The sequence below is a fragment of the Nuphar pumila genome, chromosome 5, assembly GCF_984573655.1.
Source record: "Nuphar pumila chromosome 5, dmNupPumi1.hap1.1, whole genome shotgun sequence".
Taxonomy (NCBI): Eukaryota; Viridiplantae; Streptophyta; class Magnoliopsida; order Nymphaeales; family Nymphaeaceae; genus Nuphar; species Nuphar pumila.
In genome coordinates, this window is record NC_143253.1 from 136,721,722 (window position 1) to 136,739,252 (window position 17,531).

General features: G+C 39.3%; 2 protein-coding genes across 2 annotated transcripts; both read left to right on the plus strand.

Moving 5' to 3' along the window:
* The first annotated feature begins 7,484 nt into the window (after positions 1-7,484).
* On the plus strand, positions 7,485-8,073 carry LOC149838941 (pathogenesis-related protein 1-like). Its single transcript, XM_090007859.1, has one exon. The coding sequence runs from the start codon at positions 7,512-7,514 to the stop codon at positions 7,998-8,000; it is 489 nt and encodes a 162-aa protein (XP_089863985.1). The 5' UTR covers positions 7,485-7,511; the 3' UTR covers positions 8,001-8,073.
* A 7,165-nt stretch (positions 8,074-15,238) lies between these two features.
* Positions 15,239-16,396, plus strand: LOC149838942 (uncharacterized). The gene has a single exon (XM_090008348.1). It carries the CDS (start codon positions 15,239-15,241, stop codon positions 16,394-16,396), a length of 1,158 nt encoding a protein of 385 aa, XP_089864474.1.
* Positions 16,397-17,531: the final 1,135 nt, after the last annotated feature.

Below are 17,531 nucleotides of genomic sequence, written 5' to 3' on the forward strand. Positions count from 1 at the left end.
TGAAACCTGGTGCTGATTTGCAACTTACGAATGTTCATGGCAATAGGTATTGAGATGCTGGAGGTAGCCGTGAGGCTACACAGGAATTTACATCGGCTACTTGTCATTTTATCATACACGCCTGTGCAGAGACACTAATAATATTCTCCTATCTAATTTACATACTTAAACATACATCAGTTTTCACGTAGAAAGGAGATATTTCACAACCAACTTAATCGACATCTGTGAAAATACAATAACAATGATTTTGCAGGAACAAATAGATATTCTGTAGGAAGGTAAAAGAACATTATATCTTCTGCAAAAGTTTGTTGTAGAACTGATGCTAGGTAAGGAAGTGGCTAAAAAAAAATATATAAAGGTATGAGGATGCATAGACATACATAGGAATATGAGATATAATGAAGCATATCATAAGGTTAAATGAAGGCAACTATTTATGAGATGCAAAATATACAACATAACCCAAATGAAGGAAGAGCATAGCACGATTTAGGAGCCGTAATATGATGATGCTGATGCTATAGGAATGAAACAGATAACACGAGGGGATTCTGGATTGTCATTTGATTACAGGGGAGGTGGCAAATGTGCTCGATATACCATAAATAATCTACCTTAACAAGAAATCATTAAGAAAGGAAAATCACGACTGCTATGATAATGGAAATCAACATATAGCCAGAATAAGAACAGAGATTCAAAAATGGCAGAAAAAATAGAAGGAAAAAGAAAAAAGAAAAAAAAAGGTAAATAAATAACTAAATATTGGAATCAAAGAATTCCTTTTACTATTGCAGCAGGTGGGTCGATCCTGCTACAGGCAGGTCGATCCCACCATCTTGCCTTATGATAAAAAGAAGAAAATGTAAAAGGAAAACAAAACAGACAAAATAAAGCAGTGCTATGAAAAGGAAAAGAGGCTTTGAAAGGAATCAAAGAAAGAATTACTTACCTGTGGCTGCAGACATTTTAGAACAGTCGACTTCCTTCGGTCGGATGAGGGAATGGGGAAAGAGAAAGCTGGGAGAAGAGATAAGAGGAAGAGGGGAATGAAGGGGAAGGAAGAAGGCCATGGGAGGGTGAAGGCGGATTCGTGAAGGAGAAGAAGGTGGAGGGGTAGAAGACGGCCCCTTTTAGGGTTTCTTAAGCTACTTTTTAAAGAGGCAAAAAGGAGGTTCCGTTGAAGATGGGAGGCTGGAGATGAGGTTGTTGGTGATGGAGGGCCGAAGATGGGGAAATTGGAGGGCGATGGAGGGTTCGGTGGAAGCTCCTGCAGCTGATGGGTGGCTGAGGCTTCGAGAGTGCCTCCGAGAGAGGAGAGATCGATGGAGGCGGCTGAGAGAGAGAAACAAACTCGAAAAAAAACTTGAAAGGGTCCCCCCCCTCAAAAACCCTAACTCGACTATTTAGTTTTGCATTTTCCAAAAGAGGTCTTCTTATAAAAAGATTTTTCAAAAACGGGTTTCTGAAAACCATTTTGCAATTTTCTTCATTTATTTTTGATTTTTTTGTTCTTTTCTGAGTATTTTTATTTTTTTGTATTTTGGGAAATACAAAATCCTAAAATGTACGGCAAAACAAGGATTTAAACTATTTTTTTTGTATTTTTGAGAAATATTTACAAAAGGAAGGTTTTCAAGGCTATTTTGAGGAGATTTCTTTAGAAAATGGGTTCGGACCCGAGTTTTGAGAAAATGTTTGAGTTTTTGAAGCTCGAATTGAGAAATACATGTGATGGATCCAAACGGATGTCGAATGGACTGTCCGAGCTATTTAAAGACTATTTTTGGTATTTTCTATAATTTAAATTTAAAATTTGAACAAGGAGATTTAGATTTGGATCTGGACAATGGATCCAGATCCGAAATCAATTTAAACATATAAAATGAATTTGATTTCAGTAAAACTTGAGAAATGAACTGGAATTTATATTTAACAATGACACATTTGCTCAAAAAATGAATTTAGGGGCAAGAAGGGAATATTTAAAAGATTTTGAAAAATTTGGGGTGTTCACAACTTTGCATATCACATCGCATCATATCTCTGTTACCTGATAAAAGCATCTGTCATTGAGCATTAATCTCTGGTATGAACCAAGTTCACATGAAAATTAATTCACAACAGGTTATTGAGAAGGTAATTCTTCAATGCCTGATGCAACTGTGCATACCAGATCTTGTAATTTGATTAAATTCGTTGTCGACCAAGTGTGAATCACATGACTATAGGCCCAAAAAGTTGTGCTTATTCAATCCTGCGCTGCAAGCATGATTCAATGGTAACGGCGCAATATCATGGTCTACGATAGCATTTCCTATATGTATTTATTCATTGTCCTTATTTTATCCAATGTACGTGGGATTTTATTGTCTTACATCCAACATTTCTAAAAGCCTGGGTGGTACCCGCGGTTTTCTTTGGATTCCCTCACAAATGAAGTTTAAGTTTGTAGCTTGGGTTGTATTTTCCGTTCGTGAGTTTGAATACCTTATACTATGGGGAATATTGGGTGGCTCGCGAGTTAAGTTGCTGAAGCTTGCCTGCAAGAAAAACATGGTTGATGAAGGCATTGTCATTTTCTGGGAATAAAATAGCGTGGGCAGCATTCTTCTGTCCACTCGGCTCATCCAGGAAGGGTACACTCTGATCTCTGCAAAGGTATGCCAAAAGTTTTCTGGAGGTATGCCCAAGTTTTGGTAGAAATATGATTGGTTTTCCTTATGGTTGTTCCAGTTTTGAAATGCACTCATTTGAAAGTTCGGTTAGGTTCCAATATATATACAGAAATTCACTGTTGTATCGATTAATCATGTGTTTGGTAGGTCGCACACACACATATATATTGGAGAAAATAAAATTACTTAGTTTATCTTGTTTGGAAATTCTCTCACCACTATGTTATAGGTTGTTCTTTTGTTTTGTTTTTTTTGTTTTAGGCCTAAAGTATTGCCAACAGCTTTGCCACTATTCTCAGTTGAGTACGTAGGTAGCTATTATGCTGACTGTGGATTTTAGACTATGTCATCATGTATTTCACAAATGGAATTTTGGGTTTTCTCATGTTTTGTGCCTTGTGAAGCCTCTCACGAAGCTTACTCAATTTTATGTTGTTTTATGGAGGTGTTGTCATATGGTTGTTCTCTCCCAACCACAATTGTATTTGTTACCCTCCTGAATATGATCAGAAAACATGAGATTCGGTTGGTTTTTGGCCTGAAGTTCTAAAAATAGGAAATCATCTGTTCCATCCCTTTGCTGCAACTCGCGATAGTGTTGCGCTGCATCCGCCCCACAGTATCCATCACTATCCATTCACTTTCTGCAGCAACTACTTATTTCCTGCAAAAAACACTATTCACCCTAGCCATTCCTCTCAGCCTCCCCCCCCCCTTACCACAGCCTCACCTGTACGTCTCTACAACTCTTTCAAACTTACCCTTCCTCACCTTATCTCACTACCTACACCAAGCACTCAGTCTCTGCTATCCTTTGTTACACCTTTCCTATAGGTTTCCAGTTATATCCACTTCATCAGCCATCATGCCAGGATACCACAACAAATAATTCTCTTACTGTCCTTCTTGATGTTTCCTATGTGGCACTCTTACTGTTACTTACAGTAGCACCATATTCATATACCCCTAAGCTATGGGAGCTATGGAACATCCAGGAAGGGAATGGCAAAGAGCAACACCCCCAGCCGTCCCATTCCAACTGAATCTAAAAATAGGTTGCCTTGATAGGGAACCAAGCTGGAGATGTCAGAGTTGTTCGTTAGTTTAGCTGAAATGAAAGGTCGATATAATTGTTGCACAGAGTTGGTCAATGTCAATTTCTGGTTTCACCTTTCCATCTTATGTCCTTATTAAAGGTTCAGTGAGCATATTAGTTTTGTTGTACAGATAGATGACTGAAGTTTCCATACCTCTTAGATTCTATAATTGTCATTTTTCTTACTTCTCACCCATTCATTTTCTATGCTCTGTAAATGTATATAATCATAGTTTATCACTTACACCTTTGCACATACCTGCACATTTCCACTACCATATGCTTAACTCGCCTGTTATTCTAGGTTACTGATTCAATCCAGCTGTTAGCTGTATCTTCCATATGATTTTTTTGATACATATACTGTTTGCCTAAGTCATTTGCCGCTTATTTTAGCCATTTGCTGCTTGCTTTAATTCCACTATTATTTCAATCATCTGACAGTTGCCTAATTTATATGTTGTTCATCTGATTCATTGATGAATTTGTTTGTTTACTGTCTACACTTTCACCTTGCTACCTAATACACTTTGTCCCTGCTTGACACCCGACATTTGTACATCATCCCCTTTTCCTGTCCTAGTTCACATAATACAGGCTTACATGTGGATAACATTGGTAGAGTAAGTGCCAGAATAAATAGCATACCATGATTATTCGTTGGTTTCTGCAATTCATATTTTAAAGTTGATATAGAGTAAAATTGCATGGAATTTTTTTTCTCTCATATACAAAATTCAAAGAATGATGCCAAAATCTCTGTTAGGCACATCGAAATTAAATAGGATTATTCCATGCCCATCAAATTTATCTCAGTTACTCCAAGCTGAACCTCTGTATGGAATTGGATTCAATTCAGAAATTGTATTAGTCCTCTACTATATTTGCTGAATAATATTCTTCTGTTATCCTGTAAAAAATGGTGACTCTACTAACTCAAAATCAGGTATGTACTTATACTTCCTATAATCAACCGCTTCATTGCATATTACCCCCGACAATATTCACTTAATTCCAGTGTATATTTTATCACTTGCCTTGAAATTTTCATTATTGTAAGATATGTACTTGAGCATTTCATTGGATCCGATTTAATATTATATAAATGGTTGTTTATATATATATATATATATATATATATATATATATATATATATATATATATATATATATATATATATATATATATATATATTTCCCATACTGATTCGGATTTTGCAGGAATTAGGTTAAAAAGGCTATTTTCCTTCTTAGTTTAGGAATTTAAAATCTCAATTTCATTTCAAAACTTATAATAGCTGGATCAATGAGAATATTTACATTTCCTGCTTTAGGTAGAATGAATGAACATTGTAAATATCATTGAATTACTTGTTTTTCATACATTTTTCTTCATTTTCCTTTATTTCTCAAATTCTCACAAATGGGAACACGAATGGCACGTGCACCATTTCGTAAGAGATAATAAATACTAAGTTGATGATCCACATCAATGGCCATAGTCAGGGCGTGGACAAAACATAACATTTTTATCTTTTATGAAATAACATCGGATCCACACTGGATCCATTTTCAAAATTCATCATATTTTCCCAAAATATTTTCTTCTCTTATCAGAATTTAACTTAAAATTAACTCAAAATATATACCAATGGCCATAGTCAGGGTATATTGAGGGTTAATTTCATTTTAAATTCTATAAAAGCACCAAAAATGTATTTTATTCTTCATTTGAATTTAAATGTAGTTATTACATAATATATTCAATGACCATAGTCAAGGATGTATTATGTCTTTAACCTCATTTTTAATTCATTTAAAGAATGGGATAGCCTTTCAAAAATCCAATTTCAAATTCCTTAAATTCATTCATCATTTAGGATAGAATTGCATCATATTTTCAAAAATTCATTTTCAAAACTCCAAGTGATGTAAATATCTTCCTCAATCTATCTTCAATTTTTATAAAATCCAATTCATCCTTTCATTTTCAAATTCAATTTCATTTTTAATCTCAAAGTTCAATTTAACTTTGAGATTTCAAAGTCATTCTTTATATTCAAATTCAAAACAGATTTCAAAGCCCAATTCGACTTTGAAATTCCAAATTCATTTTATATTCAAAACTCCAATCAAACTCAAAAATCAATTTAACTTTGAGATTCTTGGTTCATCTTCTAAATTCCAAATTCAAATTTCAAAATTCAAAGTCTAATCTGACTTTGAAATTCATTTGTATATTCAAAATTCTAAGTTTCATTTTCCAAGTTCAATTTAAACTTGGAAGTTCTTGATTCATCTTCTGAACTCCAATTCCCCTTTAGGATCTAGTGTCCAAACCCTACATTGGATCTCAGATTACAGATCCAAATTCCATTCTAGGATCCAGGATCCAATCTACTTTGGATCTCAGATTCAGATCCAAATTCCATTCTAGGATCCAGAACCCAACTCTACCTTGGATCTCAGACTTCAGATCCAATTCCATCTTAGGATTTAGAATTCAAATTCCCTTTTTGGATCTCAGATTACAGATCCAAATTCCATTTAGGAGCCAGACCCTCATTCCACTTTGGATCTCGAATTACAGATCTAAATTCCACTTAGGATCTAGATCCCCATTCTACTTTGGATCCCAAACTTCAGATCCAATTCCATTTTAGGGTCCAGAATCCAAACATTGCTTTGGATCTCAGACTTCAGATCCAATCTTAGGGTCCAGAGTCCAATTCTATCTCAGGTTTCAGACCCAATTTCCATCTTGGATTCCCAATCTTGAATCCAATTCCCTTCAAAATTCAAAATCCAAATCCCACCTTAATTCCAATTCTTAAAACCAAGTCCATTTCATTCCAAATCCTAAATTCAAATTTCAACTTTGAACTCTATTCAAATCCAAGATCTTGATTTCGTATTTCATCTTGAAATTCCAAACTTCTAAATCAATTCCATTTCTCAATTTTATTCAGATTCCCAATTCTATCTTTCCTTCTAATTCAATTCCATTTTCATTTCTATTCTGATTCAAAGTCCATTTATAACTTTGAAAATTTCCTTTCTTCTCTTTTTATCTTAAAACTTCAAAATCACTTTCCAAAATCCAGATTTATTTTCTCGAGCTCTTGATTATTCTAAAAACATAGAACTTTAATCTTAAGTTCTAAGTTAGAAAACATTTCTTCACTTTATCAGATTCACTTGGAAATTCTTCAAAACATTTTCAAAAAGAGCATATATCTTTGCATATTGCACAAGCATGATTCATTGTGCATTTAGACTTAGGATAAATACTTAGATAAATTCTTTGCAAAGCAAAAGGCATAAAATTCGACCCTTGGTTCGATTACCCCTGGTAAAGGCGCCAGGAATGGTCGAACCTCGTACCGACGAGCGGATCCCGTCTCCCAGTTTTTCCGCAAATATTTCAAAAACGGAGGCGAGTTATTTTAAATATTTTCAAAATTAAGGTCAAGTGAAAACCCGCAAAAGAATTCTTCTTCTCTTCTCTCCTTTCTTTTCTCTTCTCTCTTCTTTTTTTCTCTCTTTTATTTTTCTCCCTTCAAAAAGGAGGAAAATAGAGGTTAGAAAAGGAAAAGGGAAGGAAGAGAGAGAACATTACGAGAGGAAAAATTTTGCAATGATCACCATTAATTGAGGAAGTGTTTCTAAAGAATTGATTTCCTTTAAGAAGAGAAGTATAGTGTCAAGTTTGTTGGTTGTGTTTGGGCCAAATGGGCTTGCGTTCACTAGCACTAGTACTTGTTGCACTGTTGCTTGGCCTAGGGATCCATGGGATCCATGCCCAAAACTCACCCCAAGACTTCCTTGATGCTCACAACGCTGCTCGCTCAAGTGTCGGCGTCGGTCCTCTCAGTTGGGATGACAATGTCACTGCCTACGCTCAGAATTACGCGAACCAGAGGATGGGTGACTGCAGCCTAGTCCACTCTGGTGGACCATATGGAGAGAACCTCTTCTGGGGCAGTGGAGCAGAGTTCACCGCAGCTGATGCTGTGAACTCATGGGTGAGTGAAAAGAGCGACTATGACTACGACTCCAACACCTGTGCCAGTGGGAAAGTATGTGGGCACTACACCCAGGTCGTGTGGAGAAACTCACTGCGCCTGGGGTGTGCCAGGGTCAAGTGTGACAACGGTGCCATTTTCATCACCTGCAACTACGACCCTCCTGGTAACTATGTAGGGCAACGTCCCTATTAGGTATGAGATACCAAATATGGTATTTGCCATAGAATAAAGAAGGCTCTTTTTATAGAATAAAGATGCATGGATGGATGGTATCCCTGATGATATATCTCTGTCATATTGTAACCATCCTTTTACAGTTTATCCCTTAAAATAATATTTGCATCTAATAAAGGTTGTGTTACTCCTTTGTCACTATATATATATATATATATATATATATATATATATATATATATATATATATATATATGAGAGGAGAGGGTGGTGTATGCCCCCCCCCGATGATTCACTGAATCCCACGTCTGTGTTCGGGGCTTTGAATGAGCACCACGTATACAAGCACATGGGGCTCGTATTTCCGTGTATGTTGGCATCACTAAGCATTGGAGTCTGGTGTGGTTGCAAAGACTTCATTACCCTTTCTTGCTATTCTTCTCATAAAGTGATGGTTTGAGAAAATGACAAAAATGCCTTTCATTCAAAAAAGAAAAAACAAATAGTTCAAAAAAAGGACAAACATGTCCTCCATCCAGAAAGTCGAGGATGATGTTGTGGAGCCTGATTTAGAGTTTTTGCCCTTACAGCAGGGGGGTTCGGGGGCTCCGAACCAAATTTTTTTGGGGCCTTCCAATGACGATTTGTAGTATTATCGGGCTTTCCTACAACGATTTGTAGTATTTTCGGGTCTCCAACGAGCCCCACAACGATTTATAGTGTTATCCGACTTTTCAACAGCGATTTGTACTAATATTTGTGACATTGGTTAGTCATAGTGTGATCGCCACATTGAGTTGTGAGAAATAGAAGTGCAATTGGGTTGGATCTTTATTTTGATTCCAACAATTTTTTTTTTGAGTTTTTACTCGAGAAACCACCCGAGTCGCATAGACTTAGCCAGGTTGGCTTAGCCTGCCGTACTATGGCCTCTGTCCATGTCGGCATAAAACTCCCAGGGCTTACCCCGAGACTTTTGATTCCAACCTGAGCCAAGGTAATTCGTGGTGATATGGTTCACAAAAGCAACGCCCAGTCTGTTTCAAAACAAACGATGTCGGGTTCAATAAAGATCTGGGTTCGAATCAAATAAATAAATAGGTTCAGCTGGCTAGAACTGATAAGATGGAATTGGACGCTGACGGGGATTCTGTCCTTCTGGCTAAGGGGCTTCTTGTAACATTATCAAGTTGAAGGAAAGTCATGAGTTTGAACAAGGTTACCGAAAGCTTCATTTATACGTGGGAAACTCGTTTCCTGGGAAACTCATGGAAAACACGTTTCTCATTGTGCTTGTTTATAACACTTGAGGAGGCTATTTACTTTAAATGACATTTTTATGTATTTTTATGGATTTCATTTTAGTGTATAACACACACACACACACACGAGAACTGAACATATTAGGCCCTATAGTTTGAACTGTTTTATGATTAATTTGAATTGTTATATATATATATATATATATATATATATATATATATATTAATCAAATGAGCCTTAAAAAGTCTTATTTCTCATTTTCTGTTTTTCATGGCATTTTCCCCTTCCTGACAACCTTGGCTTGAAATAGGTTGTGTGCATCTCACATTGCATGGTTGAGCTGAGTCTGCTCCTTAACAGGGATTTCATTTTGGTAGTATTGGAGGGAAGTTTATTGATAAAAAAAAACAGCTGTGATAAAGGCATAATCCTAGTACTTACTTTAATGAAAGACTTGATTGCATACCAGCAAAGCAAAGTAAGACCAGTCTCAACAATATGTGGATGCTTGCACTCGACACGTTAGGTTAGGTGACCCAGTGTTCAATACCACATGATTTGATATAAGCTGAGGGGTCAATATTCACCACCCCAATCACTTAAAAAAGATTTGATATGACGATCAAACTTATTCTCCACATGCTCTCAAAAATGATGAAAAACTGAAAAAACTTCATATTTTTTCTTTATGACCAACAACCATGTACATCTAAAGCATCCACAAAATTGACAAAATAAAAATATCACTGAATTGTGGCAATCGAGGCTGGTTCCCAAACATAAAAAAAACACAAGATCAAGATGCTCTTCTATCGTGTGAGTTGAGGGGTCAGAGGGCAAAGAATGACTCTCGCCCTCTTGACACACACACATTACGCTTTGTTTTGCTATTGATAAAAAACAGGAAGATTAAATTTATTCAAAATGTGTTGAAGCATGTTTCATCTATGCCAAAGATTAAATTTATTCAAAATATTTTATTTTCTTATGGATGTTAATAATGTGTTTTTTATTTCATTTTTTTTCATTTTGGATTTTTTCTTTGACATGTTTTTAAAGGAAAACATATCATTAATAGAAGTAAAGTCACACGGAAAAGGCAACCCATGAGGATCAGATGACATATGTTCAAAGAGTTGTGTAAAACCCCCTCCGGCGAAGTCTCCAGAGGGAATAATCTTTTAAAAAAAAAAGTAACGGTTTCCCCAAAGGGGAAACCGCGTAACAAGAGAGGGGTGAGGATTTTCCCTTTCCGCACCCTGCACAGAGAGAAAGAGAGCGACAGAGAGGAGAGGTGCTTATCGGCGAGGACGGCGGCGGCAACAGCAAGGTAAGCCCACCTTCCCCCATCTTCTTCTTTGTTCTTCTCTTTTGATCAGAGCTCAGGGGGGGCGACAGCCATTGCTGCCGGCGAGTTGCAGGTAATGAAAAAAAAAATGGAAACAGAGAGAGGGAGAGAGAGAGAGAGAGAGAGAGAGAGAGGGGATCGGCCAGCCGACCGACGCCGGCGACCGATCTCCCTGCGTTGGGGGTGGCCGGCACTGGCCATCGACCGATGCCTCCTGGGTACAGTGGAGAGGGTCGATAGGTGGCCGCCCCCTCCCTGTAAACGAAAGGGGCTTTGCCCCTTTCGGTCCTTTTTAGCAGACCGGGTCGGTCTAGGGTGACCCAGACCGAACTGGGTAGGTCTGGGTGAGACCCACACCGAGCTCAGCAGTCTGGGCCACGCCCAGACCGAGTTCTCCAAAAAAAAAAGAGGCTGGTTCGGTCTGGGTGCGACCCAGACCGAACGGGGTCGGTCCGGGTCGCACCCAGACCGAACCGGGTCACGTGATTTTGGTGAACCGGTTCGGATCGAACCGGTTCAAGCCAAACCGGTTCGGGTCGAACCGGTTCAAGCCAAACTAGGTTGGTTAATTGTGGTTCGGGTCGAACCTGTTCAGACCGAATCGGGTCTGAACCGATCCGGTTTGAACCAAGGTCCAAACCGAACCAGTCAGGTCTGGACCTGGGTTTTGAGACTGGACCCGGTTCGATTTAGACCGGTCCTGGAACCAGATTGAGTCGGTCCAGATCTCACTGGATCAGTCTCAGATCCAGACCCAGTCAGGCAGGTCTGGACTCTGTCAGACAGATCTGGATCCAATCAGACTGATCAAGATCCAGTCAAGCAGGTCCAGTCAAGCTATTATGGATCCAGTTAAAGTATTCTAGATCTAGTCAGACTTTTCTGGATCCAGTCAAACAGTTTTGGATCCAGATAAGTAATGGATCTGAATCCAAACAGTCAGGGTTTGGATCCAGATCAGAATTGGATCAGAACATAGTTTCGAATTGCCCCGAAATCCGAAAGGTACCAAGATATCCATTTTGATAATTGAGATGCATTTCAGTAAAATGGACATATCTTCGCACTCCGAACTCAGAATTGAGTGAGGTTTGGTGCGTTGGATTCGTATTAAAGAGTGGAATACATTGGTCTATGAAATTTAGTCAAAATAATAATGCAGAAATCATGGATTCTTGAGTAAGATTCAGGAGGGGTATTTTGGTAATTTTAGTAAGAGGTTTTGTGAATTAATTCAAATATATTACTTTAATGACCAGATCCTATTGTTAGAGCATCTTGAGACTCACCTTCGGTGGAAGTACACTGTTCGCACTTGAGGTAAGGGATATTATAAGTAACTTTAGATATGAATAAACTCTTTTGCACGTTGCTTGTTATCGTAGTGCTATAGATTTGATACGATTAGAATGAGACCATGACATGCATAAATTTATGTTTGACATTATGAGTTAATTTAAATATATTGTGATATGCATTTTAGTTGTAATATGTCATGCATGATAAAAAGGTATAGTGATTGCATGTCTAATTGATCATTCATATCATGCATTATGATGAGATTAAGTTTAGATTAGAGTCTCATTTAGTTCATTCATGTGATATGAATGAATATTCAGAGTTTACCATGCATTATCCCTTAAATCCCGAAAGTGGCGACCTGTGGCAAGGGCTACCTGGTTTACGGCCAGAGTGCAACCACCATGGGGAGTGGGCCGCCGGTGATTTAATGATGTAGAGACACTGCATCATTGCATGCTAAGTGAGAGCGGTGTGAGTCCTAACGTCATCATGAGATTAAGAATGAGATTGTTGTGATTATTCATGACACCACTCGTGAGGGAACAAGTGAACTTGAAGTTAAGAATTTGTTCAATATGTGAACTTAGTTATGACTTAGGATTTCACTCACACTGGTTTGGGACTCTAGAGGATCATGGATGATTGATAACCATCATGTTTAGGATGTAGCATGAACCATGTCGAGATTGAAAGCTTGACCTCCCGGCTAGCTACCGGTGGGGTCCTCGTTGTAGTTCACTGCATTGCCTAGTGGTCCGGGGACCACTGAGCGTGTGTGGTTCATTGTCTGGCCAACATGTAGAATTGTGGTGTTCTACAGGGTTGCTACGCCCATAGATGGCTATTACCGGTATAGCTAGCCTAGTGATAGTTGAGAGAGAGTGTATTCGAGAATGATAATGGGGGTAATTAAAATATACAAACATGTGTGGTGTATCGAGAACTAAACTAAGACTAGGGGCTTAGAGCCTACTACAGTTGTAAATTGTTTGTTTATTACTTATAATTATTTCTTACTGGGTTGTAGACTCACCCCCATTTTTGTTTAATTACAACTGTAGGTTCTAGGCATTAGCATCAGTCAGAGTGTGAGCAGTTTTCAGCAAAGCAGTCAGTATAATTTCTTTTACTTGTCATTGAATAAATTATAATTACTTTTATTCTGTTATAAATGATAAACATTGTAAGAAAAAGTTGATTATGGAAATAAAATAAAAAGCTTTTTTTAGCCACGTTTTCTCTGTGTAAGCTTTGCACTCTTCCCTCTAGGAATTAATACCAACCAAACTTGGACTCTTGAGGTCCCAGATCGGGGTGTTACAAAGTGGTATCAAAGCCAGGTTTACACAGAAAAAAAAACTGTTCATCATTCATAATAAGACTCAATGACAAGATGTAAGTCTCTACTTGAATGATACATGTTAGTGATTAAATTATTGCGTATTTAGGAATAACTAACGAACAAGAAAACAACGAGGTCCCACGGGCTCAAGACTCTGCTGAGCCTCCCATGGTAGGAAGAGAGGAATTCTTCGCCGCAATGGCGTTGGTTACCGAAATCATCACGAGCATGACTCAAGTGGTTAGAGAGTTGACGCTTCATCCTTCTCCGATTTACATCATACTCGGAGATCGTGACTCTTACCATCGGAACTCCCCCTACACTTCCCAGGGGGGACATCCTCCACCTTACGGAAGGAGGAATCGCCAATGCAACTGTTAGAGAGAGAGGTCTGCACGTGGGAGAATGGGTGGAAATCGGATGGCGGCTCAATGAGGCATCGGGAGAAGAGCAGCTCCGAACACAAACTTTGTGCCTCGGGGAGGGTCTTGTATGGCCAGAGCACGAGGACGACATATATCCCGAGGTAGTTATGTGGTGGCCATGAGTGGGGGAAACCAGAGGGTTCCACCTCCACTCCACGAGCTTCTAGCTGAAGAAGCTCGGAGAGCTGCATTTCAAGCAGTCGAACCAGCTCGACAGGCAGCGGGAGCCAACCAAGGTGACCCAGGGTTTAAGCAGGGGCGAGAAATTTCGGGAAACTCGTAAGAGGGAGGCGAGGATGAAGACCCGAGTGATGATCCTGCCTCACCTACATACACTCCTGCCACACCTACCCACACATCTTCCTCACCATCGTACACTCCTGCTTCGCCTCAGTACGACTTGAATGCTCCTTCAGAGACTTAGACTCAAGGGAGTACAAGGAACAGACCCTGCTTCGGATGGATCGAAGAATGATTAGGATTAGCTAGTTTGCTTAGTAGAGTAATATTATTTTAATTGCATTGTTTTTCCTTTTCTTGCTTATAATGTTTCTCATGTATGAGACTTTTTGAATGCAATAAAATGAATAATTTTATATATATATATATATATATATATATATATATATATATATATATATATATATATATTACGTGAGATATGATAAAGTCTTGTGAGAATCCAATGAAACATGTGATGCTAAGTGATAATTTTACTGTAGTATAAATGACCACTCGCAGAAGAACTTCTTATCTTTCCAAGAACACAGTAGCAGCCAGGCGGGAAAGGGAAACCATTGGTGGACCGTCGCGAAGGGCACCCTCATCATCCCCTACTACGGAAGGGGCACGAGTTCAAAGGAGCCACGCGGCAACACACACACCCTAGAGATATACTCAGCGTGAAGGTAGAGAAGAAAGTATGGAGATCCCACCTGGATCCCCAATGAGTCAGAGTACGAGGATACTGCCAGAGTATACTACCAACCACATTTTATATGAACTGCTACAAACGACCTGTGCCCAACAAAGTCAGCCACAGACGGTGATTTCTGGTATCACCTCATGGGCGGAGAGGTTCAAGAATATGTAGCCTCCACTCTTCGATGGCACTCCTGACGGTGTCGTGACAGAGAATTGGCTTATGCAAGTCGAGAAGGCATTAGATGCCATCCAATGTCCAGATGATCAGAGAGTTTGGATAGCTGTATCTAATCTAACAAGCGATGCAGAGCATTGGTGGAGATCTATCAGGGACACCTTGAAGCCTGACACTTACTTGCCTTGGTCCACTTTCGTAAGAAGATTTTACAGACAGTTCTTTCCAAAGTGTCAAAGGGTGGAAAAAGAAGAAGAGTTCAGGAAGTTGAAGCAAGGTGACATGACAGTCGCCTAATATACTGCACGTTTCAACTCTCTCTCCCGTTTTGCCAAGTCCTTGGTGGCAAACGAGAAAGAAAAGTGTAGAAGGTTCGAGAGGGGTTTGAGGCTCGATATTTTGAGGTTGGTCGGGCCATAACAAATAAAGAAATACAGTCGACTTGCGGACTATGCCTCCAAGTACGAGTTTGGGGAGATGCGCACATCTGAGAAACCGCAAACAAAAGAAAAAGTCAAGACGGAAGAGAAGACCCAGAACAGTGGTGGCAATATGGCAGAATCTTCTCGAAGGAAGTTTTATTCTAAGGAAAGATTTCAGTGGGGCAACAAGAGGTATTTCGGAGGACAAAACTCTAATCAGAACCCGGGTAAGCAAGTCAAGTATGCTGGCAATCAGCAAGCCAAGCGACAAAGGTTACAGAAGTCGGTCCAGTCGGACAATGCTTGTAAGACTTGTGGTCTCCAGAGGCATGAGGGTAAATGCAACTTGAGGAACGTGAAATGCTTCAACTGCCAGCAGATGGGTCATTATGCTAATGATTGCCCACAACCTGATCGAAGAAACAATGTCCCGCCAAAGCCGAAGCCAACAGTACCGGGTCGCGCCTATGCGACTGCTCTCCAAGAAGCTCTTGCCAACCCTGATGTGGTTGAAGGTACACTTCTTATTTCTGGTGTTCTTGCTCGTGTGTTATTCGACTCAGGAGCCACACATAATTTCTCTTCTTCAGCTTTTGGGAAACGGTTGCCAGTGGCACCTTCACGATTGAACGTTTCTTACATAATAGAAACACCTATAGGAGTGACCACCATTGTGGATACTGTGTATCCAAATTGCGTTGTAAAAATCGAAGATCGAGAGTTCCCTGTGAACTTGTTGCAACTCGACTTCAAAGACCTTGATGTTGTTTTGGGCATGGATTGGTTGTCGGACCATCATGCCACTATCGATTGTAGAAGAAAGTGTGTCAGCTTTCAAATACCCCATACTCCAACTTTCACATACCAGGGTGGTAGAAAGATACCTAAGTCGGCCATCATATCGTGTTTAAAGGCCAATATATATATTGAAAAGGGATGCATGAGATTCTTGGCTTACATGAAAACTGAAGAGAAAGAAGATCTCTCAATATCAGATGTAGACATAGTTCGTGAATATGATGATGTTTTTCCAGAAGATTTACCAGGTCTCCCTCCTTATCGGGAGATTGAATTTCAAATCGATCTAGTTCCGGGAACAACACCCATTTTGAAGGCTCCCTATTGGATGGGACCCGCAGAACTTAAGGAACTCAAGGAGCAAATACAGAAGTTATTGGAGAAAGGATTTATTCGACCTTCAGTATCTCCTTAGGGTGCTCCAATTTTGTTCGTGAAGAAGAAGGACGGATCACTGCGTATGTGTATAGACTATCGTCAATTGAATGCAGTAACCATAAAGAACAAATACCCTTTGCCGAGAATTGATGATTTGTTTGATCAACTGCAAGGAGCGGCATGCTTCTCGAAGTTAGATTTGAGATTAGGTTATCATCAGCTGAGAATTAAGAAGGAAGATGTGGCTAAGACAACATTCAGATCAAGATATGGCCATTACGAATTCATGATCATGCCTTTTGGTCTAACTAACGCACCAGCTGCCTTCATGGATATGATGAATAAAGTCTTTAGACCCTACTTGGATAAGTTCGTAGTGGTCTTTGTCGATGACATCCTCATATACTCTACCTCGAAGGAGCAACATGAAGAGCATCTGAGGATAATTCTGCAGACACTTAGGGAACATCAACTCTATGTCAAATTCTCTAAGTGTGCTTTTTGGTTAGAACAAATGTCCTTTCTTGGACACATTATTTCTAAAGACGGGATTATAGTAGACCCTGCAAAGATTAAAGCAGTCACCAATTGGTCAAGACCCAAGAATTCTACTAAGATTCGCAGCTTTTTGGGGTTAGCTGGGTACTATCGGAGATTCGTAGAAGGATTTTCTTTGTTGGCGGCTCCTATGACAAAGCTCGCCAAGAAAGATGTGAAGTTCGAGTGGAACGATAAATGTGAGCAAAGTTTTCAAGAGATAAAGAAGCGTTTAACCACTGCTCCAGTGTTGGTCTTACCTTCTGGATCTGAAGGTTTCACTATTTATAGTGATGCCTCTCATAAAGGAGTGGGTTGTGTGTTGATGCAACACGGAAGAGTGATAGCTTATGCATCTCGTCATCTCAAAACTCATGAAGTCAACTATCCGACGCATGATCTGTAGCTAGCAGCGGTGGTTTTTGCCCTTAAGATATGAAGACACTATCTCTATGACGAACAATTTGAGGTCTTTATCGATCATCAAAGCCTTAAGTATTTATTTACTCAGAAAGATTTGAACTTGAGGCAAAGGAGATGGTTGGAATTTCTGAAAGATTATGATTTCAAGCTAAAATATCATCCGGGTAAGGCGAATGTAGTCGCTGATGCTCTTAGCAGAAAAGCAGAAGCAC

Bases quoted from the DNA above. Each gene is read 5' to 3' on its own strand.
- LOC149838942 (XM_090008348.1), top strand. From the start codon at position 15,239: ATGCGCACATCTGAGAAACCGCAAACAAAAGAAAAAGTCAAGACGGAA.
- LOC149838941 (XM_090007859.1), top strand. From the start codon at position 7,512: ATGGGCTTGCGTTCACTAGCACTAGTACTTGTTGCACTGTTGCTTGGC.